This window comes from Botryllus schlosseri, chromosome 3 (assembly GCF_051294905.1).
Source record: "Botryllus schlosseri isolate E-star chromosome 3, Bs_hap1, whole genome shotgun sequence".
Taxonomy (NCBI): domain Eukaryota; kingdom Metazoa; phylum Chordata; class Ascidiacea; order Stolidobranchia; family Styelidae; genus Botryllus; species Botryllus schlosseri.
In genome coordinates this window covers 23,241,426-23,266,793 of record NC_137238.1, presented here as the reverse complement: position 1 = coordinate 23,266,793, position 25,368 = coordinate 23,241,426, and the positions used below count along the sequence as shown (strand labels likewise).

The window sequence follows — 25,368 nt, the reverse complement described above, 5'->3', positions numbered from 1 at the left end:
CAACGTGATCAAATGATCGGTGTTCCCTTGATGCCTGTTCGGTGTTAATATTCTTGCGGTGATGGTGTGATTTCAAGTGCTTCATTTTTGATTTTGGGAACGAATTATACAAATGAATCATCAAAAAAATCATTTTTCAAACGCTCTCGCATTAGGATTATAGATCAGGAAGTGGGGTAGATATAGTATGAACTTCTAGCCACGATAACCCCAAACAAATTCTAATAATCACGCAGATCACTGCAGTATTGATCGCCTGCAGCTGGAATATTATGTGGGTGAGCCTATATTATAAACTATTGTGCAAATATTTACTTCAAACTGGCATGTGCCTCATGCAAATGTATCGGTAATGCGATGATATTCTTGTGGAGGGTCCTAGATAACAATCCGCTGACTATTTGATTTTGCTCGTGGAAGCTGTAGATCAGGGCCGGCCAACCCGTGGCCCGCGAGGTAATTTCCGAAATTAGTAATATTATGAAAAATGGATTGCACAGATTGTGAACTTGCAAGGCCAACCAAAAATTTGATTAGTCTGGCCGCAACAGTTGAGATGTGATGACTAAAATATCAGTTCAGACGCATTGGCAGATCCATGAGCAAGTAAAATTTTGGTAAATCTTCGTACACTACAATGAAGCAGAATAATTTTGCGATAGATTTATCAAAAGTAAAAATTTTCTACACGCTTCGCGCAACATGTTGTCATTCGATTTCTTGCTTTTAATATTGTTACCCCTTTCTGAAAATGAAAGAACGCCTAATGTATCAGATTGAGTCTAACTATATTCGCGATTAAAAGACAAAGTGTCGTTCAACATATGCGACCTTGCGTTTGCGCTCGCAGAAAGACCGTCGACTATGAAACCCAGGCTAAAAATGATTGGCGCATGTTGGTCGAAGCTTTCGATATCGATATGTCCAGGCGCCGAATAGTCCATTCCTTGCAAACTGAGCCCAGTGATATACAGCAGGCCCGCAATATAGTCAAGTGACAATATTATTGACCTATGAATTTTCGCGCTTGGCGCGGCTAGTGGCCCGCGCAATAGTTCATCAATCAAATGTGGCCCTTCGGCTGAAAAGGTTGGCCACCCCTGCTGTAGATGTACACGACACGTCAACACCTCACCACCGTGAACTAAACCTCACCAAACAGACTCTGTGAAACTATTACTGGGAATTAGATTCGTATCATGGCTGGTTAGTAATAATTACACCCGAAATATCAATAATGCATGGGCTGGAAAAGGTACCATACTTGTGATATTGAAGTATTTGAAAGTATGGAATATGTATCAAGTATAGTATGGAATATGTATCAAGTATGGTATGGAACAATGTTGGTATGGTATGGAAAATTGCAAGTATGGTATGGAGGGAGTAAGGCAAGTATGGAGTATGGAAAATCCTTGTTCCATACCATACCATTTGCAAACGCTCTGCACGTGTATTTTCGTTGTCAAATCTGATAAATCTGAGCATCAACTTGAAGCGGTCACGAGAAATAGCTGCACTTATAAGAGGCAAAGCATCTACTTTCCACATATCGTCCAGATCAGGGGTTCTCAAAGGGTGGGCCATGGCCCACTGGTGGGCCACAGAGAATTTTGAGGTAGGCCACAGAGCTATTTAGAAAATTTCAGAATTTATGTAAGTTTAGTTATATTTCTTATGTTATTCGCTAAAAATATATTCGTATTATCTAATTATGCGTAGGCTACATAAGGCTTTTCATCCGACTCTGATTAGACGTAGTGGCACGTATGAAGTCAGCATGCACAATTTGAAAACGTTAGGGAGAAACGGTGGCTCTTTCTACTGGCTATGACAACCTACGGCTAAAAGCAACTAAAATAATTCCAAGCCTATAATAACTGGAAGATAATGCTGAAGTAACCAAGTATTCCAGCAGGGTCATATGTCGTATGCCGCTGAAAGGGGCATGCAATGAACTCGCAATGAAGTGCAATTGATGTACAGATTTACTGTTCCTCGGTAGGCCGTATTATTGTAGGCTAAACATAGCCACAATTGCAAATTATTAGCAACTTCTGGCGGAGGTATACTGCACCACCGCAACGAATCTTACACACAAAATGGTCTCGCGGGCCGCATGAGGCCCGCGTGTTTGAGACCTCTGGTCTATTTTCACTTTGTCAAGTAGAAGTAGTTCAATCCTCCAATCAGGAAGTTAGCTGAGGAATTTCGGGGATGTTTTCACGGAGTATCAACATTTAATTTTCATAAAAGTTGAGTAAAGCCCAGAATTTTCGTCGCAATTCGCGCGCAGTGGATACGGAGTAGCCAGTATAATTTCGCGATAGTATCGGTGAATATAATATAGGTAGTGGGTTGGCGTGGTTACGTACACACCACATTGTCGCCCGTCGTGCGTATGAAATATTTCATCCTAGTATATATGGCTCATTATAACGTTTGAAACTGATGTTTCGCAATCTAGGTTTACTTATCATATCGTAATCTAGCATGTCCATGGCGTGTCCTAATCTGGAAAAGTGGACTCTGACTTGTGAGCTGTTCCAGCATACCACCCTTGAAACTTTCTTGACTAACAGACATGAAATAGATTTTCCGCTTTTAGAGGTAGTATTTATATTTCACTTTCAATTCCCAGTATCGTATACTTTGAGTTCTAATTAATATCAGTTCTTTTGTCCGTATAACATACATGTTGAAGGATAAAAACAAGTGTAGTAATGCCATTCATTTCTGGAAATAAAGCTACACAATATGGCATTATTATGGTCCACCATATTTTCTATTAACGTTTACTAATCGCGCAATGTATGTACACCGTGTCCTACACAACTTCTCCGTATTGCTTTTCGACCAAACTACGGGCCTTATAATATGAGGGAGAGCGCCATACTATGCATGATATTTCCTAAAACGTGCTGTACGAGATACAGAAGATCAGTATCACATTTCCATATCAATACTATCATTTTCATCCCATGATGCAGACGAATGCTTATGCTGTCGAAAATAGGATACCTCCTGGTATACATCAATATGAATCAAGCTCGGCACCTTTCGCATAGCCCAATTTGCAACTTTTGACAATCCATGTGAACGAATTAGGATAGTTTTCACAACTATTTACTTACTTTATATGGGTAGCGCTCTAAAAGTCTAAGCATCACTGATGGTTTACGGATATTGAACTGCTATGGATTTGGAGCTAAGATTGAGCTAATAAGTCGAACACGCGGTATCGCGACTCTATTTGCTCTTATCGTTTACTAGCCAGTTGGAAATGAAGAAAACAGAATGTAAGTTGGAGCAGCGTAAAATACGGCGATGGGCTATCATGAGGCCCCCGAAGACTCCAGTCAACTGTCTTGAAGTTTACTTTCAAAGCCAGAAGCAGAAGCATTAATAGAATAAGATTTGGATTTTGCGATCTTCGTCGAGCTGGAGACACTGGGACCTTTTTGTCATAATCTTAAAACGATATCCGTCAGCAATGTTCTCGGTTCGTTTGTGCTGATAGAATCTGTTTCGCAAAAAAATTCAGATGATGCTTAAAGGACTTGAAAAGCACTGTTCTATACGATCACGTGACTTAATACACCGTATTGATCGTTAATCGCGCAATGAACGTATTTACTTAACGATACCGAGTAAACATGAACAAAATATATAAAGAATCAAATATTATCATGAATTGTCGATTTTAATTTTGTATTATCATTCGCACCCGATGCTTGTCTAAACGAACATAAGCAGTAATAAGGAGTACTTATTTTATCAAATTTATTGTGACATTTTCTAAGTTTGTTTGCGAATGTTCGTCTACAAACAAGTTATGAAATATTCGTAAGTTCATTTACCATATATACTGTTTCATAAAAAGACATAACTTTTTATTACGTATAGGGTTACCATACGTCCTCTTTTTTGACTTTTTTGAAAGTCTTTTCGAAGTACAAAACTTCAATATTGCAGTAAACAACGACCTAACACCGACCTCGCCCTCCGCCACATGTCACGCCATTTTGTCGCTTGCGTCTTATATTCTCTGCATTACTTTTCATTCAGTGTGCATGCCTCTTATTTACTTCGCCTAGGCTAAGGTGGGTGTCTGATCTTAATGGCTAATCCAAGTTGTTTCGACACCTTCCTATCTTTTCATTGTATCGCAGTCTTGTGATATTTTGAAACGATGAAAATAATAATAAACCTGATTGATTGATTGATTGATTGAAACACCCAGAGTGTGCAAAACATTACAATATGAATCAGTTTTCCATAGTTGCTCGTGGTCGTTCTCTTTTTCATTTAAAGGTCCTTGAATCAACCATTATAAAGCTGCAAAAGTCGATCCTCTGCCGCCAGAAGTAACATCTCTACACGCTGGGAATCTTCCATTAGTGTTGTTTTGTCATTCGGCTGTTTTACAGCTGATTTTGTGTGTGCTGTACCGTAACCGTGCGCTGTTTACTGCAGTTCGTGACTTGTGTACTTGTCATTATTACGTCACAACGATAAAATTCTTTCTATATTCCTAACTTGGTTAACCTCATTTACTGGCGTTCACTGCTGAAGAGAGCCAGTCGAAAAGCTTCCAGTGGAATAAATTTAACAATATGAACGTATTGTTTGCTGCAATATTTTTTGAAAGTGTTCTCGGAGGACGCTTTTCTGTCCTCTTTTTGAGATTTTGTCCACCTTTTTGCGAATTTTGGTCATATTTATAGCACAATTCGACTGAAATGCCGTGAATAAGCACCGAAGTGACGCTCCGGCGGGTATATCGAAATCAGAGTTGAAAGTTGACCTTTCTTATAGTCGACAACCTGACAATATGGAGGGAAAACTGTATTTTGGGCGCTAAGCGAGAGAGATGACCTTTTTTTACAGTCAACCGACCACAATACGGGAGAAATTTACCATTTATTGAGAATTCTCCTCCGGTTTAGCAAGTCCGTCAATTATGAAAAAGTGTCCTCTTTTCAGATTTCCAAAGTATGGTAACCCTATCTTACGCAATGAAAACATAAGTTTCCATATTTTTAAAGCGGGCTGTGAAATACTTCCGAAACCAAAAGTTTTCATTGCTATTGAATGGCCGATTCACATTATAAAATCGACGAGATAACTGCTGCTCCAACAAGTAATTGTGTAGTTTGACTTAAACAATCTATCAGACACGGAAATTGGGCGGCGTTCAATCATTAGTACACACCGCAGCCATAAGACAGGATTTAGTCTAGTCAGTTCGTAGATAAGTCAACAGGGCGTTGCAGCACATAAGGATGGCGGAAGGATATGTATCAAGACTTTATGCGGACGGAGTTGTGTTGGGTGTGAAGAGCTTGGTTGTGGCACTTCCTCGACCGTCAAGCGGTTCACTGGTAGAGGTTTGGCAAATGAATATGCCGCTAAGATCATTCCGACTAAGGAGCCCAAGCGCAAATCCACTGAAGAAAGTGTACTGGAAACCCTCGATTACCGAAACGTTGTGAAAGTTTACGCACGTATTGCTGATCCAAGTAGAGTTATTCTAGTGTTTGAAGTATTGAATAAACGCGAACTCTACCAATACGTTATTAGGGTTCATAATGATATACACTGCGAATGGGATGCGAGGAACTATATGCGCGATGTCTTCCGAGCAGTGGCGTAGCAGCCACTTGGCGGTTCTGGCTCTGCGCCAGGGGCGGCAGGCTCGACGGGGGCGGCAAAATGAGGCTGCACACTTGCACAGTGTACACAGCCGGCTAAAAGCAGCGTACTTGGTAGTCCTATAGCTGGCGTCCCGTGAGTTGAATTCAATCAAACTGGTCTCAATCGAAAGCTATAGTGTTGCGCTGATTCCGAAAACACGAATTATTGTGTTAACTTGGTAATGGAACCACTCGGAAATAGCCGCCATGGCCGGTTGTTCCTAACAATCGCAACACAATGACCAAAGTCCCAATTTATTCACTAGCGCTTTTAAAAGCACTCATGACGGCGAGGTGGACTTTTTGGAGTTACCTGCGGAAATTTATAGATTTAAGACGCTGGTGCGGAGCAGTAAAACAACGTTTGATCGTAGTGCAACAGCGTTTGATGTTTTACAGTGGTTAGTTAATGCGAAGCTACTTGATTCGACACCATATTTATGCAGGTGTCTGTAACTTTACCTGACCATTGGTGTTTCAATTGCGAGCTGTGAGAGGAGCTTTTCAAAGCTCAAACTGATTAGGTCGTATTTACGTTCTGCCATGAATGATGATCGGCTATCAGCTCCATACAATCTGTCTATAGAAGAGGACTACGTTCAAAAACTTGAATTTGAGGATATTATCGCTGATTTTGTTTCGGCGAAAGCCCGAAATGTTATGTTTTAAGGCGGCCATTGATTTTCTATTTGCACAATATTAATATTATTATTATGAATTCAAGGCATTTCAATGACGCTTGTTAGGCCTTGTGTATCACGACATAGAAATTATACAGTTCAGTGTCATTGTCTTTTTAAGTATCGTTGATATTTGCGTCTTTCTTCAAGCGCTTCGCGATCGTTCACTTTCGTTTCACTGTTTCACTCTTCATTTCACTCTCCCATGCATTCAACTTCTGGTCTAGGATGCCAACTTTGTGCAGCGTGGCTTACTGTGTTCCTGGGTCTTTTCAAGACACTGTTAGTACAGCGGGATCAGCGATGAAGAGCCCAGATAAACCTCCGACACATAGAAACCAGCCTGAACAAGGGTTCGGACTAACCACCATTGGTGTCGCAGCGCAGTTGATTTACACACTGCGCCACTCGCCTCCCCTATGTGCACAATGCATTCGTTCGCTATTGCTTGTCTTTATTATTTTTGGCCTTATTAACGTTGAGACGGTGACGCTGGAACGCGGCGTATTATTTGTAATTATTTATATTGACAAGATTGCTTGAACAGGAATCTATGTCGAAATTTGCTGCGGTCTACTTAGGGGGCGGCATTTTAATCGAGAGCCAGGGGCGCTCCGAGGACTGGAGTATTGCCACGAAAAGAATGTAATTCACAGAGACTTGCAGCCTCCGAATCTGTGTGTTAATTATAAGCCTGGCACCGCAGTTGTGGTGAAACTTATTGACTTTGGTTTGGCGGTTAACACGAATGGAAGAGATCGACTCTGGTACGGATCATGCGGCGTGCCTGGTTACATCGCGCCGGAAGTGAGACGTGGCGATAGTTACGAAACACCAGTTGACCTGTTTGCATGCGGATGCATCCTTTTCAATCTGCTATACGGTTGCGATCCTTACAATAATGCCACCAGTGATACGTTTTCGTTCCCGAGTCTGCTCAGGACATCTCAAAACCGGCTAAAGACATGGTCGGAAAACTGTTGAATTCCAAACAGGAACTACGCTATACGGCGGCACAGGCGATGGGTCATTCATTTCTAAAACGCGATAAGAGTGCTGCTCCATGCAACCCTCGCACCGCCGCAGTCACAAGATTGATAGAATTCACAGAAAAGAAAATCTGGAAAACAGTGGTTGGTGGTGATGACTCCGGCGATGTTCCTGGTAAACCCGCTGCGAGCCGGCGCTTGATACCAAAGAAAGTGTCTGCAGCTCGGGATACAATCGCCTGTCAAGCGACCCAGAAATACGACTTCATGCGATCGCGATTTTGAAAGGGAAGACTTGAAGTGGTCACAGGGGAGCAAATTCGGCATATGCTACAATCTTAGACAGGTGGTAATTGGCGGACGTTGCGTCTTTGAATTGATGAATGAATCGCATTGCTGAATATAATCATGAATACCTCGCGTTCGATATGAAAAGTCTTTGTGATTTCCGGTCTCGAACATTAAAGCAAACGTTATTGTTGCCGTAGTTTTAGCAGTTTGACGTGCTCTTGGACTACTATTATCCTTACTACGATCGGGAGGGTATTCGATATTGTCATACATGTGAGTGAATAAGTCAGATTTTGTTACAGAATCATTTTCTCAGACCAGGTTCAATTTATTGAACTCCGTAGTAGCGCAGGGTACAACGATCCGAGTACTGATTTTATTAATTCGATAGAAGTATAAAAAAAAGGCAAAATTCCCCAATTGTAAAGACGCCTGCTCTCCTACCGCATCCATCAATCAGCTCCGTAAAAAAACATTCAATCCCATCCCGACAGTTTGAGACAAAGCATAGACACCTAGACAGTATATTCTCGACACATATTGAGTTGCCACTGATGTCATATGATAGAAAAGATGGGGATGTATACTCGCTATACCAGTGTACTCGCATGTACGTGCATGTGGATTGTTGTCATTTTCAAGCGTTTGTTCCACAGATTAGTTTGCTATCAATTATGATTTGCTCCTAATAGTGATGATGAATGTATAAATGCTTCCTCCTCATGTGTTGTACAGGGATGACAAAAATTATTTACAACCAGTCGTCAAAAAACTTCACTTGTTTATTTATTTTGCACGGCAGTGGCGCTTGCCGGCTATTGAGGTCATGTGCGCCACGTATTGGTCATTATCTTCGATTGTCGTAATCTTTCAAACTACTTTCGCACTCTTTCAGCATTAGTCTCTCTCGTTTTTCATACGCCCGTATCTTCGTCTTTACTGCCGAGTTTTTGTCTCGGCTCACCGTCACTCTGGAATGCACTGAAATGGCAGTGCGGTTAGCGATGAGGAGCCCGGATAAACCTGCAACACATAAAAGATAGGTGGAACTGTTGTTCGAATCCATTTTCATTAGTGTCGTGGTGATGGCGGCTTAGCCAACTGCTCCACGTGCTTGTGCTTCCCAGCTTACACATTCAAGTCAAAAGATTCGCGTCATCAGAGCGGTTATAGATCTTGCTACACTTTCTTGCAAGGTCATTGCTCTGCATGCCTTCTGCTGGTTTCATCTTCCGATATAGTAAGGCTTCTTGAACGGCATCTCACAAGAGCCTTGAACGAAAGTATAGTCTCTGGAGTTATGAAAGGGAATATCGACTTTGTCATCATTTATAATGAGCAAATAATTAGGGTTAACATATTTTGGGATCCGGAAAGGGAGACACTTCTTGCAAACTACAAAAGTTCGATTACCGGATCAGAAAAGTTCCTATTGTAGTACTTTTACAGGAAATTATGTTGATAAAAACAAGGTACTTTTTCAGTCCTACTCTCGAAAGTCCCGCCTTAACATCCATATCGCAGATCATTTATGGCGGTTTGTAGTTGTGCGTGTCCATTAGCCTCGCTCTCTCTGTGTACTAAGGCCTTGCGGCCTCTAGTCATCCTGGTCCTTATCGGATGTTCATTGGTGTGACAAATAAATGAATCGATCTATCTATGTCAAAGCGCTAGATGAGGACAAATCTCCAAAATGAGGTCATTTAGGCATCCTGGGAGGACATTTTTGATTTCCTGAAAAAAGGGTAACATACAATAATCCACGATCAATAACCGGTGTTCAAACACTTTAAGTATCATACAATAAAAACCTGCCACAATATATAAATTAAAAATTAAGTAGCTTGAATTCGTAAACTGTACAGTAGTAGAAGTGGAAATAGTTAAAATAAAAGCATCACAAACAGAGCTGTGGAGTCGGTAAATTTTCCACCGACTCCGACTCCAAAGTCTTTAAACGTACCGACTCCGACTGCAGCTCCGATTCCGACTCCAATTGTACTACAAATTTACTTCGAAAATTATATGCCACAGTGACGGTAGAAAGAATTTCGTATAATCATCAAAAGCATGCAAACATACTGTTGACGATGGCATGCAAAATTGTTTCCTTGTGGGACATCTAAATCTCGAAATATTCACTGTGCAATTTTCATGTGAGTATTCATTTCGAAAAGTTATAGTTTTTATACCACAAACAAGCCACGGATACTCGAATATGTATGATTCATTCAAACATGATATATGTCCCGTCCTGTAAAACTAAAATGTGGATGACACAATAGAAGTGCAGGACCGAAACAGCACTTCGTCAGCGTCCCCCAAAGCGTTGGTATTCGACCTTCGTAGGGTGATTAACCATACTTATGGGTGCTTTGCTCCAGATCCCCCATCAGGCTATAGTTTTGCCCACTACTTATCAGTGAGATTTGTTGCGCTGCTCAGCGAGAAAGCTTCCATCTCCTAACCACGTGAAGTGCGAAAAAAATTCATAAATCATGATTGCATCGCATCGTTCAATTTTATCGGGAATTGCATATAGATTGCTATCAATTTTTTATCCTCTCTCTTCTCACGTAATCAGATTTATGAGTGGAAACGGGTGTGATGTCTTGGAAAAACCAGGTCAATAAAGAATAATCAAACATAGTTGGACAGAGCAGTTGGTATTATTTTATTTCGTGACCTCATGTCTGCGATGGTAAAAGATATTGAAATCGCCCAAACGTACTAAATTAAAGGGATTTCAAATTGGTATTTATTCACTGGCATTTGTCTTGTGGGGTTCAGAATGCCAAGACAGGAACATTCGTCGCCTGCGTTTTAGCGCATATGGACAATGTATAGGCCGATATATCGAAGTTTTCGGTCTGTATAAGGGCAGTCCTTTTCGGTTTCCTCGCTGTCGGTCGTTCTGACACACTTCTCCAAGTCGCATGTTACATGGCGTAAAACTTGATATATCCTGGTCCGTCGTGGCGCGATAATTGCCTACGCCGAAATGCCCATTTCTACAAATCATGCGTATGATTTCTTGGGTGAAGGGTACCCTATGATGAAGATATTTGGCAACGTTAAATCGCGCAAGGGGCGAAAATGTTTCGCAAAAGCTGCATCAATTAAAAAAACTCTATAATTTATAATAATTCACGAAATTATTTTAGGGCTTCTTCGAGCCCTCCTCCCTCTAATTGGGGTTTTTGGGTGCAGCCGTTACGGTCCTGGCTCTATAGTTAGTCAATGCTAGTGCATGAGTCAACAACTAATGCAGAGATGTACAAATTATCTCACTACACACTATACTGGTGATAAGCACACGCTCTCTAATAATTAATAAACGGTGATCAGAAAGGAAATTCAGGGAGCGGTCAAATAGCATATAGCATATTCGCACTCTTTCCTAAACATTTGTTAGACCCAAGCAGCTGAGCTACTCAGAAGAAATATTTGTGATTTTTTCAAGTGGTATGCAAGTTATATTTTGCATCAATTTTACAAGTGACGCTGTTACTTACGAATTCCAAAAATTGCACCAATTTCTGACTCGGTCAGTAGTCTTGTGTTGGTCGCGATTAGGTTGAAATTTTCTTTCTCTAACGCAATTTGCAATAAATGTCCAATTCCATCAATATGGTTACTAATAACAATGGTTATTAATCTTAGTAATCATTAGTAATTTTAAGAGATGTTGGAAAGCAATCGTTTTCATATTTAAGAAATTGGAGTCGGAGTCGGAGTCGGAGTCAGGAGCATTTTAACAAACTCCGACTCCGACTCCAAGGCGTTCTAAAAATAGACTCCGACTCCATTAAGGGAAATGAGTGAAACTCCGACTCCGACTCCACAGCCCTGTCACCAATTAAGTGATCAGTGCCTGCCAAGTTCTCCGACATAGGAGAAATGCACGGCCGCATACCACCAATGAATTTTCACCTTTGATCATATCAATGTTTGAGTCATAATAATACATCAATCATAAGCTCACCGGTGTAATCAATTTCCGAAATAAGATTTGTACTTTGCCATACTCTTCTAGATATTGAAATGGTAGCGCTAGAAAACACGGTGACTTCGAACGATCAGTAAACACTAAAAAGCTTTTCATTCATATCCATCTCGAGATATTGTGCTACATACAAACAAACAATATGAGGGCGCAGTTTAATCGACTTTACCGCATAACAGGCCGGCGTATAGCATATACCGCGCGAGAAGTTGTTACAGTGGTTCGCGAAATTTCATCTCAGTGGAAACAAGATGCACAGATCCCTTCTGCCCTGATTGCCTTTGCCATTCCAAACTCTCGAAGGGACGGTTAAGATTGGTGCGAACGCACCGCTGGAACCACCAACCACCACCGTAATAGTCAGCGGCGCAATTTTTGATCATATGGAGAGGCATCGTTGTCATTATCTCGCGTTGAAAATTGCTGGTTGTTGAGTGATTTAAATGGCTTTTTTGGGTTGTCCAGTGTATTGGTGCTGTTACCAGAATATCCAGCCAACCGCAACCGGTATTTGTCGCTACTGGTCCCGACCGCGAAAGAGCTAAAATGAGATAAAAACAACAACAAGTGAATTGCAATGAAGAAGTCGGCTATGATCATGGAAAAACACATGTATAAATTTACACATGGTAGCCTACTCACTTAAGGCGGGACTAGGATGTATATTAGCGAATGCGAGGAGGGAGTAGAATGTTTCTCGGATGGGGTGTACTGAGCTGCACCAGATCCGCACAACAATGGACCGATAACTAGCTATCACAATAAATACGTAAGTTTATGCCTCAGAACAGGTTGAAGGGATTTGGGATGTCGTAAAATGTTCATATAAACTGTACGCAACTGGTAAATGGTTCCTTTTGGAGTAGAGCAGGGTGGAGTTAGCGTTATCTGTCTCTGATGATTCTCGAGGAAACAACTGCGATAGTCTTGGCCAGTGGTTCCCAACGTGAGCGATATCGCCCCCAGGGGTAGATTTGGCGGTCTAGGGGGGTGAAAATGACGAAGGGGGCGACAGGGGGGCGAAAATGGACAAAGGGGGCGACGGACGGGCGAAAATAGCGAAGGGGGCGATAGGAGGGCGATGACGCGTCAAAACGACTGACCTTTTTTTTTAGTCAACCCACGGAAATTTAGTTACAAAAGTGTGTCAAATTAGGCATCGAAAATTTGACCTTCTTTTTAGTCAACCCGCCGGTGATTACAGTTTGTATGCCCAATTTTCGGTACACAAAATTTGGAGGGCGATGATCGGTGTTCACCTTGAAAAGGGGGCGATGGGTCGAAAAAGGTTGGGAACCACTGGCCTAGACATTTTGAATAGGTAGGCTACTTCCGTCCCGATACTTATAAATAGTGCAGTGCAGATAATTGCAGGGGCGTTGGCAGGTGGTCTCGGGGGTCGAGTTCGAGAAGAACTGTCTAATATGGTGGTCCGGTATAACCTCGAGCACTGATCAGTATTTAAGATTTCCTAGACGCAGCAGCCTTGTTTCGATTAGGACAGGGGTGGCCAACATAGGATGTACAGCTGAATAAAACCGTGGGAAAATAATCATGCGGCCGTCCACACATATTCAAGTTAGCATGTGTTGGCGGTCGTCAATTACATTTGAGTTGCCGCATTAGTTGCCAAATCTTGAGATATTTCAATTCAAATTGAAAATTCTCTTCCATCTTAGCTTGATTTAGGGTGCCTTGGATTTTCGTTTTTGATATACTAGTGTCATGTCAATGTGAACCGCACAGTCTCGGGGAAAAGAGTATTAATTTCAACCCGTGTATAAATCGAGTACAACATTTTAATCCAACTTATGCATGCACGTATTAACGTAGGAAGGTAGGCCTAAACACGTGGGCACGTAAAATTTATGACTGCGATATAATTCTGAGTTGGGTTCTGTTTCGTCAGCCACCCTTTTTGAACCTTTGGGTGTGAATATTCCAGTTTGAGAATCTCTGATACGGACCGTGGCGACTCTATACTGGAATGCGACCCCTGGATTAAGCTTACTATAAATTATCGTTGTATTATGTCGTCAGGGGTGTGCGAGTATTGAGTAAACGTTAAAAAAGTGTGTACCAAATCGAAAAGGTTGAAGGGCACTGCCCCAAACTACCTTCTACTGTACGAAATCTAAGTCTAGAAAGTAGGTAATCAGTATTAGTGCATTACTCTCAAAACATGATCGCTTGAGTAAGTTGTGCAAGTAGGCAAAACCAATGTCAGTACCATAAAGAAGTAGAGCTATACGTCGTTACTACTGACAGCCTATGCAAACGACGGGCCGTCTCAGATTCAAACAAGTAAACCATCACCCACGTATGTAGTTACAGGAAAGTCGTGGATTCTGTTTGATGCGTTGACTGAATTTTCATCGTGTTTTCATCTCATTTCTCCAGATGATTGGATACTTTTGATATGGCACGGGTTAGCATGCTCGAAACAACCTATTTCAAGAAAGGAAATGAAAGGAAAGGACGCAGTATATTTTTGTCCTTGATGTTTTTGCGGCATATACACCTACTCATGATACACATACACACGATCTGCGCATATGCATACCATGAGTGAATGATGTGCATATGCCGCTGGACAAGGAAGTGCAGATATAGCCTATACGGCTTTCTAAGTCATGCACCACCCCTCCATGCTATCCCAGTAATGCATGAGCGCCAAGCAGGGAAGCCATGGATACCAGTGGTACAAATCAGGTCTTTGGTCTGACCCAGCCAGGAATCGAACCCGCGACCTACCGATCAAGAAGCCGGGCGCTTAACCATTACGCTACCTTGTCGGTAAAGAGTCCGGGAGGCCGGTGCCTATAACTATAGCCTTTCCGTGTGTGTTTGGACTCGATTTGACATGGTCATTGGTCACGAATGCGCATATAGGGCCAATATCCTCAGTTTATGTGCAAGGGTTTGAGACCATATTTTGAAGTACCAAAAGACGGCACTTTGTACAAGTCACGAAAGATGAAATAGTGAGGAAATATTACTGCTAATACTGATGGGTTGAATAAAAAAGGTCATTTTCCGACTCGACTCGCTAAAGACCTATAATTGGTTGGCGTTGATCTTTTTTTTTAGTCGCCGACCTTGCCGTCGAAATTCATATTTCACGTCTTATGCCACTATTATAGTTATCTCTCCACGATCGCATCACTTTCAAAGCTATCAAGGATGGCGAATTGCGAAACAGGAGGAGATTTGGGTGCCATCAATAAATCATTGTCCTGAATGAGGACATATGGTAACCCTTCGCCTACTACGAGGTAGCAGATTTCAGAAGGTGATCTGAATATTCCAACAATCCGAGAGTTCTTTTAGGTACTGTGTTACTAGAATTATTGTAAGCCATATACAATTCATGATCTGCGCTGTGACAGAAGTATTTCTGATCGCAAACTCTCTAAGCATTGAATTATCAACATTAGTAAATTATCAGATGGAAGATGTGCACTAAGCAAAGCCGCTTGGTCAAATAAAACCGTATAAATCAACTGCTGAAAGGAAAGTAATGTACGCAATCTATGTGGATCACGGAAAACATCTTTACCTGTACTTTGCGCTGTAATATTTTCCGTTTATGTCTACAAAGTCGATTCTCAATTCGTGATTTCCCATATTAGTGATTCGGTAGATAGATTCCAGTCCTTCAAAATATGAACACAATCTTTTGGACTCAATTTGAGTAAGCTATATTGAAAGCAGCGTTATACGGGAAAGATAAAGGAATTAAAAGTCAGGGTACGAACACCTGCGTAGCCGTTATTCCTAATGTAGGTGCACTAGCAGGTACAATATTATCGCTCGAAAGCGCAAAGGTGAAATATAACGGTTAAACTATAGATAACTAACCTACGGATAGATACGCAACACCCGTAGTCAGGCTTGCTTGCCCGGAGGGAATTACTGCTCAGCAATCTGAACGCAACATAATTGCTAATCCCATATCTGACGACCCGCGTGCTCAAATTCAATAAAGTTGATCTTATATGAAAGCTACTGTCGCACTGATTCCGAAAACATACATTTAAATCTAATCAGGGCAATGAAACCCCCTTGAAATACACCTCAAAGTCTGAAAATTGGCATTGTTCCGAACAATTGCAACCACGCAAGGGCCATTGTTATGGTCATTGTGATGCGTCGCCGCGATTGTTTAGAACAATGCCAATTTTCAGACTTTGAGGTGTATTTCAAGGAGGTTCCATTGCGCTGATTGGATTTTAATGTATATTTTCGGAATCAGTGCGACAGTAGCTTTCAAATAAGATCAATTTTATTGAATTTAAGCTCGCGGGTCGTCAGATATGAGATTGGCAATTATGTTGCGTTCAGATTGCTGAGTAGGGCTCTTCAAAAATGACTTTTTTTCTCAAATCGTACTGGCTACTTGATAAAATTGTTAGTTTACCTAATTTAAGCCTACACACAAAATTTGGATCAATTCCAGCCAGTAACCGCTTTGCTACAGGAGAAGAAAGTTTATATTTATTATATAAAAATCAATAACGAAAAATTTGAAAATTTTCTGTTCACCCCATGAAAGTGTTAGGCTGTCTATAGAAACGATGCTCACCAAATTTGGTTCAATTCCAACCAGTGGAAGCGGAGTTATTGCCGTCGAAAAATTTCGATTTGAATAAAATAGTATTTACGGTGACCGATTCTTTGTTTATTTATTATAATTGTGCTCACCGTAAATACTATTTTATTCAAATCCAAATTTTTCGACGGCAATAACTCCGCTTCCACTGGTTGGAATTGAACCAAATTTGGTGAGCATCGTTTCTATAGACAGCCTAACACTTTCATGGAGTGAACAGAAAAATTTCAAATTTTTCGTTATTTATTTTTATATAATAAATATAAACTTACTTCTCCTGTAGCAAAGCGGTTACTGGCTGGAATTGAACCAAATTTTGTGTGTAGGCTTAAATTAGGTAACCTAACAATTTTATCAAGTAGCCAGTACGATTTGAGAAAAAAAGTCATTTTTGAAGAGCCCTATTGCTGAGCAGTAATTTCCACCGGGCAAGCAAGCGTGACGACGAGTGTTGCGTATCTATCCGTAGGTTAGTCATCTATAGTTAAACGCACCGAGCCAAAATTCTCTTGTTGATTCCCCGAAGCCCTTGACGTAATCATTCCAAGTGCGATCAAAATTTGTAGATCCATTAAGACGTCGCTGAAACACCTGTATTTATTCGCAAAATACAGATATTGAGAAAATGAAACGATAACTGTTTGGAAGTTTTTGAGTATGGCTAGTAACTTAAGTGTTAGAGGAATATGACAGGGGAGGCGGAGTAATGACTATATGCAGCACCGTAACTGCCGCACCCCAAACCCCCCAATTGGGGGGGGGCCGAGCTCGAAGGGGGCCCAAAATTATTTCGTGAATTAGCATAAATCATAAAGTATTTTTTCAAAATTTTTCAAAATTTTTCAAAATTTTTTCGCGCTGCGCGCGAATTCTAGAAGCCGTTTATCTTTATTATTCGGTACTAGGCCATTACCGCGCTACGACCCACCAAGACCTACAATCAAGTTTTAGGCCATATAACATGCGACTCCAAGAAGTGTGCCAGAACGATCGGCAGCGAGAAAACCTTGGCCGAAAAGGTCTATGGTCTATGCCCTTATGCTGAACGAAGACGGCGTTTTATATATAAAATACACATAGGTTTAATTGTACATAGGCGCCTAAATGACTGACGCCGAATGTTCCTGTCTTTGCAATCTGAACCTCACAAGACAAATACCATCCCGATGGGAAAAAACTTATGCCAGTGAAGAAATACCAATTTGAAATCGTGTGCGTCTCTTAGTTTAGAAGCCTACGTTTGGGCGATTCTATATGGTTTGATATAGCAGACTGGAAATCACGAAATAACATCATGTAACGAAGTCATACCAACGGATCCGCCCGCCAGAAGATGTTTAATTATTATTTACGGGCCATCCGAGATCCTCGTCTAAAGGAAACATCTACTTACCCCCACCCAATAGCAACCTAACTAAGAGATCTATCGACTACTCGGGACCTATCATCTGGAATGCATTACCACCACATATCCGTGAATTGCCTTATAATAGATTCAAAAAAGCCCTACTTGACCACCTCTTGTCGTTACACTAACACTGTTGCCCTACCTCGCCCAGACATTGCTTCATTGATCATTTGCTACCATTGTTTGATTTTTTTGCTATTTTCCTTTCTTAACTAAACATTTTTTACAGCCAGACTGTTCAGAGTCAAGTGTACCTGTTTGATGCTGGTGTGATCAGACTAGATGACCTTCACGGTCTTATCGATCATTCCTATCTAATACCGAATACTGTGCACGCATATTTTCTGTACCACCATCACTGCCGTTTGTTATGTATTTTGGTTCGATGAAAATAAAGACTCTCTCTCTCTCTCTCATCCCGTTTTCAAGACACTTCACTCAGCTCTACCGGTAAATCTAATTACGTGAGTAGAGAGGAAAATAAATCGATATCATAATATATATGCAATCGCCTATCTGATTGACCGATTTTATCATAAATTATCGAAAATTTTCGCGCTTCGCGCTGGCTCACAATACAGTACAGTTGATTTCGTGACAAACGCGAACAACGTGATGGGGGGGTCGTTTTATCACCCTATGGGAGCCTAAGACACATGTTTTTGGGGGCCTGACGAGGTGCTGTTTCGTTCCTGCCAACGGGTATACGCCTGAAGATGTTTAATTATTAATGAAGTGGTCCTACCTTTTCAAACACACCTCACTCAGCTCTACCGGCAACTCTGATAACGTGAGCAGAGAGAAGATAAAAATTGATAACAATATAGGCAATTCCCGATCATACTGACCGATTCAATCATGAATTCTAGAAATTTTTGCGCGCTTCGCGCGCTTAGGCGACAAATGCTGATCCACCAAAAAAACCCCAATGATAATGCTAAATAGCGGTAAACAGTGTATCGCCGGAGGGGGGTCTGGGGGGCGAAGCCCCCCATAAGTTAGGTCTATAACCCTATGGGGGGCCCAAGACCAAAGTTTTGGGGGGGGCCTGACGAAGTGCTGTTACGGCCCTGACTATATGTACTCCGAATGTCAAATGATAATGCGACTGCGTGTAGTTGAGCAAATCTCATCAGTTACCATGTGGTTACGCAGCCAGCAACGAAATGTATTTCTACTCCCTTACAGCATATTGGTTTTCATTTGAATCTACGCAATGGTTGAAATATGCTTTTGATAACGGGCACACGAAAAGTCTTCGAGTCAATGAATTAAACCACAATGAATATAATATTAAAATAAAATTCAAGTTTTAGATGTGTGTGTGTGTATGTGACACAAGCAGCACCGTAACTGCCGCACCCCAAACCCCCAAATTGGGGGGGGGGCGGGCTCGAAGGGGACCCAAAATTATTTCGTGAATTAGCATAAATCGTAGAGTATTTTTTGACATTTCATGCAATTTTTTTCGCGCTGCGCGCGAATTCAAGTAGCCATTTATCTTTAATATTGGGTATTGGGCTCTTACCGCACCACGACCCACCAAGACATACAATCAAGTTCTAAGCCAGGGGTCGCCAACTCAAAACGGGTCGCGGGCCACTTTTCAAATTTCGCAGCAGCCGCGGGCCACATGAATTCAATATCGGTATAAACTAGGCAACCGTCGTTTTAAAAACTCTACGTGAGTACAACGCCGTGCTACTTAATTTAGGCCATGGGCATAGGGACCACAAAAGAAGTAACATTTTATCAAAGGAATACAAATACAACAAAAAATAATTATCATTAATTTCATTTTATTTGAAGTCTGAGCTGTGCACGATACTGGAAACGCTTTTCAGCGAATAAGGATTCGATATTGGGGCTAGAGAGATACGGTACTAGCTGAAAGACCATCTCCACGTAAAGCTTGATCTTGTGGGGAAGCCCTAAGCCAGTGGTTCTCAAACATTTTTAGACACGCCCCCCTTAATGATACTCAAAACTTTCGCTCCCCCCTTATCGTCGTATCACAAAATGCAACCAGAATGCTAGCAATCCCAACGGATAGTTTGATGGCATTGAAGGTTATGACTGTTGATATACACAAAATACACGGACCATACACAAAATAAAATTTGATGTAAATCGCGCTTCAGTTGACCGCAGCTCCGCGCCCTCTTCAGATGCTTTCACGCCCCCACAAGAGGGGCGCGCGCCCCAGTGAACAACTGCCGTCTGCCGTTTTATAGGCGTCTCGATCTTGGCAGTGTTCTAGCCATTGCACGTCAAGGCAATATGCTCATGCTCAGCCCATTCATTTCAGCAGATTATTCTTCCTCGATGGAATGCAGTTGCCACCTCCAAAGCCGTTTCAGCTAGTGACGAATAGTGATGTTGGGCACAAGAGAATAGCTTAGTTCGAAACAACAACAACAACAACAACAACAATAATACTTGAAACTGCATTTCAGAATGGTTTTATCAGCTTTCTTCTGAAATCTCAAATCACGTCGCGGGCCGCGTGTTGGTGACCCCTGTTTTAGGCCGTATAACATGCAGCGAGAAAACCTTGGTCAAAAAGGTCTATGCCCTTATGCTGACCGAAGACTTCTTTATATAAACAACTTACATGTCGGTTTAATTGTCCATAGGCGCATAAATGACTGGCGCCGAATGTTCCTGTCTTTGCAATCTGAACCTCACAAGACAAATAGTCCTACCATCCCGCTGGGAAAAATTTTACGCCAGTGAAGAAATACCAAGTTGAAATCGTGTGCGTCTCTTAGTTTAGAAGCCTACGTTTGGGCGATTCCATATTTTTTGATATAGCAGACTGGAAGTCACGAAATAACCTCATGTAACGAAGTCATGTCAACTGGTCCGCCCGCCCGAAGATGTTTAATTATTATTTGCGGGCCCTCCCGTTTTCAAGACACTTTACTCAGCTCTACCGGTAAATCTAATTACGTGAGTAGAGAGAACAATAAATTGATAGTATAATATATATGCAATCGCCGATCTGATTGACCGATTTTATCAAAAATTATCAAAATTTTTACGCGCATCGCGCTGACTCACAATAAAGATGATTTCGTGACAAACGCGAAAAACGTGATGGAGGGGTCGTTTCATCACCCTATGGGAGCCCAAGACCCACGTTTTGGGGGCCTGACGAGGTGCTGTTTCGTTCCTGCCAACGGGTATACGCCCAAAGATGTTTAATTATTATTTAGTGGTCCTACCTTTCCAAAGACACCTCACTCAGCTGTGATTACGTGAGCAGAGAGAAGATAAAAATTGATAACAATATATATGCAATTCCCGATCATACTGACCGATTCGGCCATGAATTTTAGAAATCTCCCGCGCTGCGCGCGCTTATTCGAAAAAAGCTTGCTCATTGAACAAACTCCCAACGAATACGCTAAATTGCGGTAAACAGGGCATCGCTGGAGGGGGGTCTGGGGGGCGTAGCCCCCCAGAAGTTCGTTCTGTAACCCTATGGGTGGGGCCAAGACCAAAGTTTTTGGGGGGGCTGACGAAGTGCTGATACGGCCCTGGACACAAGCATAAATGCATATATCGAGTCGATTAGCGTACTTTGATCATAATCCCGACCAAATTCATTCAACAATATCTTTCTCAATTATATGCACATTTACATAGAAAGATACATGCCGTGAACGAAAATTGCTACTATCATGTGTGAATGAACCCGCCCTTGTACTAGACTTGTACTACATTGAATAGCTTGAACAACTCCAATTGTATTTCAATGAGACCCAGAACTCTGGCATCGTATATTGTGCGATGCCGCAGAATTTTACCATCCACCTAGTTTATATACTCTGCGAGAATTCTGATTGTCTTTGACCAGGGGCGGGCAACTTCTCCATCCGGCGGGCCGGATATGGGAACATGAACATGAGGCGGGCCGGATTCCAGAATTTTTTAATGAGTTTAGGGTAACTCCGCCCACGGGAACGCGCCACAGATCCGCCCATCCTACCATGCACTACCCTTTGTACATACAATTCAGAGACGCACACATTCCTGCAGTTGGGCGATCGACTCACGGGCGAGCCCAAATCGGTGATATGAATGTGAATAAAAATCAGAGTATATACGGCTCCCAATCGCGCGAAGCGCGAAAATTTTTTGCATAAATGTATGAATTTAATCAATGATATTGTTGAGTGTATTAGCAGATGGTTTCTTCGAAAATTTACAACACCTATAATTATAATTTTGAACATTGATCATGGCATAAGAATATACATTCATGAGCTTATCGCATATTATTTACTTTGAGCGAGTTCATTTTTATTAATTACTTTGTTGAAAACTCCTGCAACCCAACGGCCTCGGGCTATCCTAGTGTATTTATGATAATGTATTCTCATAATCAAGACACGCACGCAGAGACACTGAACCGCTCGAAGCGCGCGGCGATTTTTTTTAGTTTGAATCCATCTGCCCAAAAATATTCCACTATTTTAAATATTACGAATATTCTAGAAAAATTTGGGAATGGTATGTTCCCTTTCGCCCCTGGCTACGTCAATGCGGTGAACATCAGCTGCATTTGAAGGTCGCTTTGTCTTGCTAATGTTCATGCTTCAGAATGTTTGCGCCTAAATGCCTGTAGACGGCGACGCGGGCCTCATCATCACGTACGACCGAAATCTGTCGGCGGGCCGCACAAAATCCCGTCACGGGCCGGATCCGGCCCGCGGGCCGTATGTTGCCCGGCCCATGTCTTTGACTAACGAATAGAGTTTTCCAATCTACAACAATACATGCGCATTGTGCATTGTGTATGATTCATTTTGGAGCCGCATTTTTGTGTGAAGGGAGTGCCATTTATTGTGTAATAATCATGGTCATATTGTGTCAGTCATCGTTACATTGAGATTGGATGTGTATTTAAGTTGTAATAATCGTATAAGGAAATTGGCATTTAGAATGTCGTCTGTTGTTTTATGGCTGAGAATACGCAATATCGGAAAAACGTAATTCAATCACGGAGACATGTGATTCATCTACAATGTATTATATGAGAGCTCACAATACGGCGTGGCCGTGTACGCAAAATACAAAATTCACTTCAAGATCCTTCTGCTAAATTAGATACTCACGATCCAGCGTCCTCCATCAGTTTTCGTGTCACAATACAACTCTTTCCTACCGACTCCTGGCACATTGTACTGGTAAACACCTCCTGTCGCATTTGACGATCCGGCAGGATCGAACGAAACGTTGCGGCAAATGTCATGAGTTGGGTTGGGCGTGATCACATCGCTCTCGTCACGTTTAGGGATATCCTGACGAGATGATATGGGAATCACAGGAGCCGACGGTTGGTCATCTGTTATACTATTCGGTATAAAATTCAAGCAAGCTACGATAAACGCATATCTCCGGGTCCCGATCTGTTTTGCTTCTATTTGAAACCAACTTTTCTTCCATACCGGTGGTTATGAACGTGTTGATCACGTAGACTATATGCTTGAGCCGCAACCGAACCAGATCGAATATTCAGTGGATATATTATTTCGTGAATGTCTTGCGAAGAAAATAGTCGATATCTCCTCCATATAATTTCTCTATTTCGGTGTTCACTTTAGGTCGGGTGGAGAAACTATATAAAATAAGTAGACTTAAAGGTCAACTGCATCTTATAGACAACTTCGCCTAATCATGTTCAGAATTTTTTTTCATACCGAAATTGCCGACTTTCCGTATTTCAAACTAATCGGAAATTACCGTAATTTGGACTGAAAGTCCCAATATTGGTATGTTTACAGAAAAAGCGAAATGTTCATTGTGACGTCATGTAGTTGACATCTCTTCTGGCCGCTGCGGATGTATGCTATAGGGCTGGTGCTTTTGCAGTAGCAGGGCGATTATATTAGTTAGTTATCGCGGAGGTTTCGCTTGTAATGGATTCACCAAGTGAGTGCGATTACTCAGATGACGAATGTAAGTATGCTTTTTGCCCTTGCTTACGAAAGTAATGTTTAAACTGAACAGTGAACACGTATCAATTGTTGATGAGCTCAATCCCGTATCAACGGAACTCCTTGCTGCTCCGAAAACGAGGGGTCGTTTGAGTATGATTATTGATGAATAACCTAAGGAGGTTAGTAATATATAGTATGATCAATTGATCAGCCTAGCTTGTTCAGCTGAAGCCGCTTGTCTATACCAATTGAAATACACCGGTATGTGTAATTTGGTGGAGTACCCTACCTCTTTTCAGTTATTAATCTTGGTATTATCAATTACAGGATAGAGGATGGAGGTTATTGCCAACTTATGCAAACTATTAGTGGGAGAGCAACTAACGAATTAATAGTGCATCACAGCATTACCAGGATTTCATTCAGTAGATAAATCAAAGAGATGTCTCACTATAGATATCAACAGGAATATTGTCATATAATTATACCATCTAGTTCGATGCATGAGCGAATGAGTCTCATTCACATGAAACGTTGAGTCGGGTGCCAAGTAATTACCCGTCAGTAACACAACAATTATGCTTTTCAGGAAGCTGAGAAAAACTGTGTATGGAAGTTTTGTTTGCTGGCCATTGGGATTCTGCAACACAAACCAACGAGAAATCCTGTCTGTACATCCGATGAAAATTCACATCTAGTATTTTCAAAGGATTTCAATTTTGCAATGCTTCGCGAAGGAATAATTGTATTGAAAATAATAAATGCAACATAACCAATCCATCAACACTACTACTGTGTCAGGGAGAGAAATATAGTTTTGTGTCCAACAATAGCTTTTTTTGTCCAGCAATGGCTTCAACTAATTTTCACGATGTCGCTAGTTGAATGAGGAAGTCATCGCAATAGACTTGGTCGACTCCGCCGTATCTGGTCTTGCTGGAATACATGCATCAACTTCTTCATTGCAGGAATCTAAAGCAGGTGTAAAAACATTGCAGAGTTTTATAATAAAGTCGAATCAAAGGCAGTATACCAAATGCTGTTCCGAAGTATCATAAAAATGAAGGATTGCCAACTGCATCCTACCTAACTTTTAGACTGCTATGGTGATAGTGATACTTTTTCATCTTTTACTGAGCTGTCGATATCTTGAGAGATTTAGTCACTGATATCTGACAGTCTTCATTCAGTAACTTAAGTAACTAATATGATTATATGACTACACATGTACACAAACAGAAGTTTATTTTCAAAAGTAATAGCAACTCTTCCATTAAAATGAGGTCTGCGACATAACCATTATAGATCATGAAGTCAGCAGGTTACAGACTCCTATTAACTAATGCCTTTATACATCTTTTTTCTTGATTGATTTTTAAGTGGCTTTATTTCAGACTACGTACGCTTCTACTCAAAGTTTTTCAAGGAATACTTATTTCAGTTATTTGCCTATATACAGTCCATCCTCAAGATTACCGGACACGACTGATCTATCGATCTCGCTTGCCATGACATGCCGCCCTAGTTCTTGTCGCTTTCTTTTTCTATACTATCTTCTTTACTTTCATTCACTGTGCATGCCTCCTCTTTACATCGCCTAGGCCAAGGTGGGTGTCAGATTCCATAGACTACCCCTTGTCGCTTCGACATCTTCCTGTCTTTTCATTGAATCGCATTTTTTGTGGTGTATTGAACTGATAAAATTGCTTATAAACCAATGATGATGATGATGATGATG

At 41.4% G+C, this 25,368-nt stretch overlaps 1 protein-coding gene and 1 long non-coding RNA gene across 2 annotated transcripts in view; one reads left to right on the top strand and one right to left on the bottom strand.

Moving 5' to 3' along the window:
• Positions 1 to 11,800: 11,800 nt before the first annotated feature.
• Positions 11,801 to 25,368, bottom strand: part of LOC145436132 (fibrinogen-like protein A) — a 36,915-nt gene continuing 23,347 nt past the window's right edge. The window contains exons 4-7 of the mRNA XM_080313419.1: positions 22,806 to 23,035; positions 16,769 to 16,865; positions 15,222 to 15,318; positions 11,801 to 12,203 (exon numbers count right to left, since the gene is read on the bottom strand). Of these exons, the coding sequence (XP_080169545.1) occupies positions 12,023 to 12,203; positions 15,222 to 15,318; positions 16,769 to 16,865; positions 22,806 to 23,035 (605 nt within the window). The 3' untranslated portion in view covers positions 11,801 to 12,022. The remainder of the gene's footprint in view (positions 12,204 to 15,221; positions 15,319 to 16,768; positions 16,866 to 22,805; positions 23,036 to 25,368) is intronic.
• LOC145436140 (uncharacterized) lies at positions 23,332 to 24,410 on the top strand. Its single transcript, XR_013914187.1, has 2 exons — positions 23,332 to 23,809; positions 24,220 to 24,410. It is a non-coding gene; the product is annotated as an uncharacterized LOC145436140 (long non-coding RNA).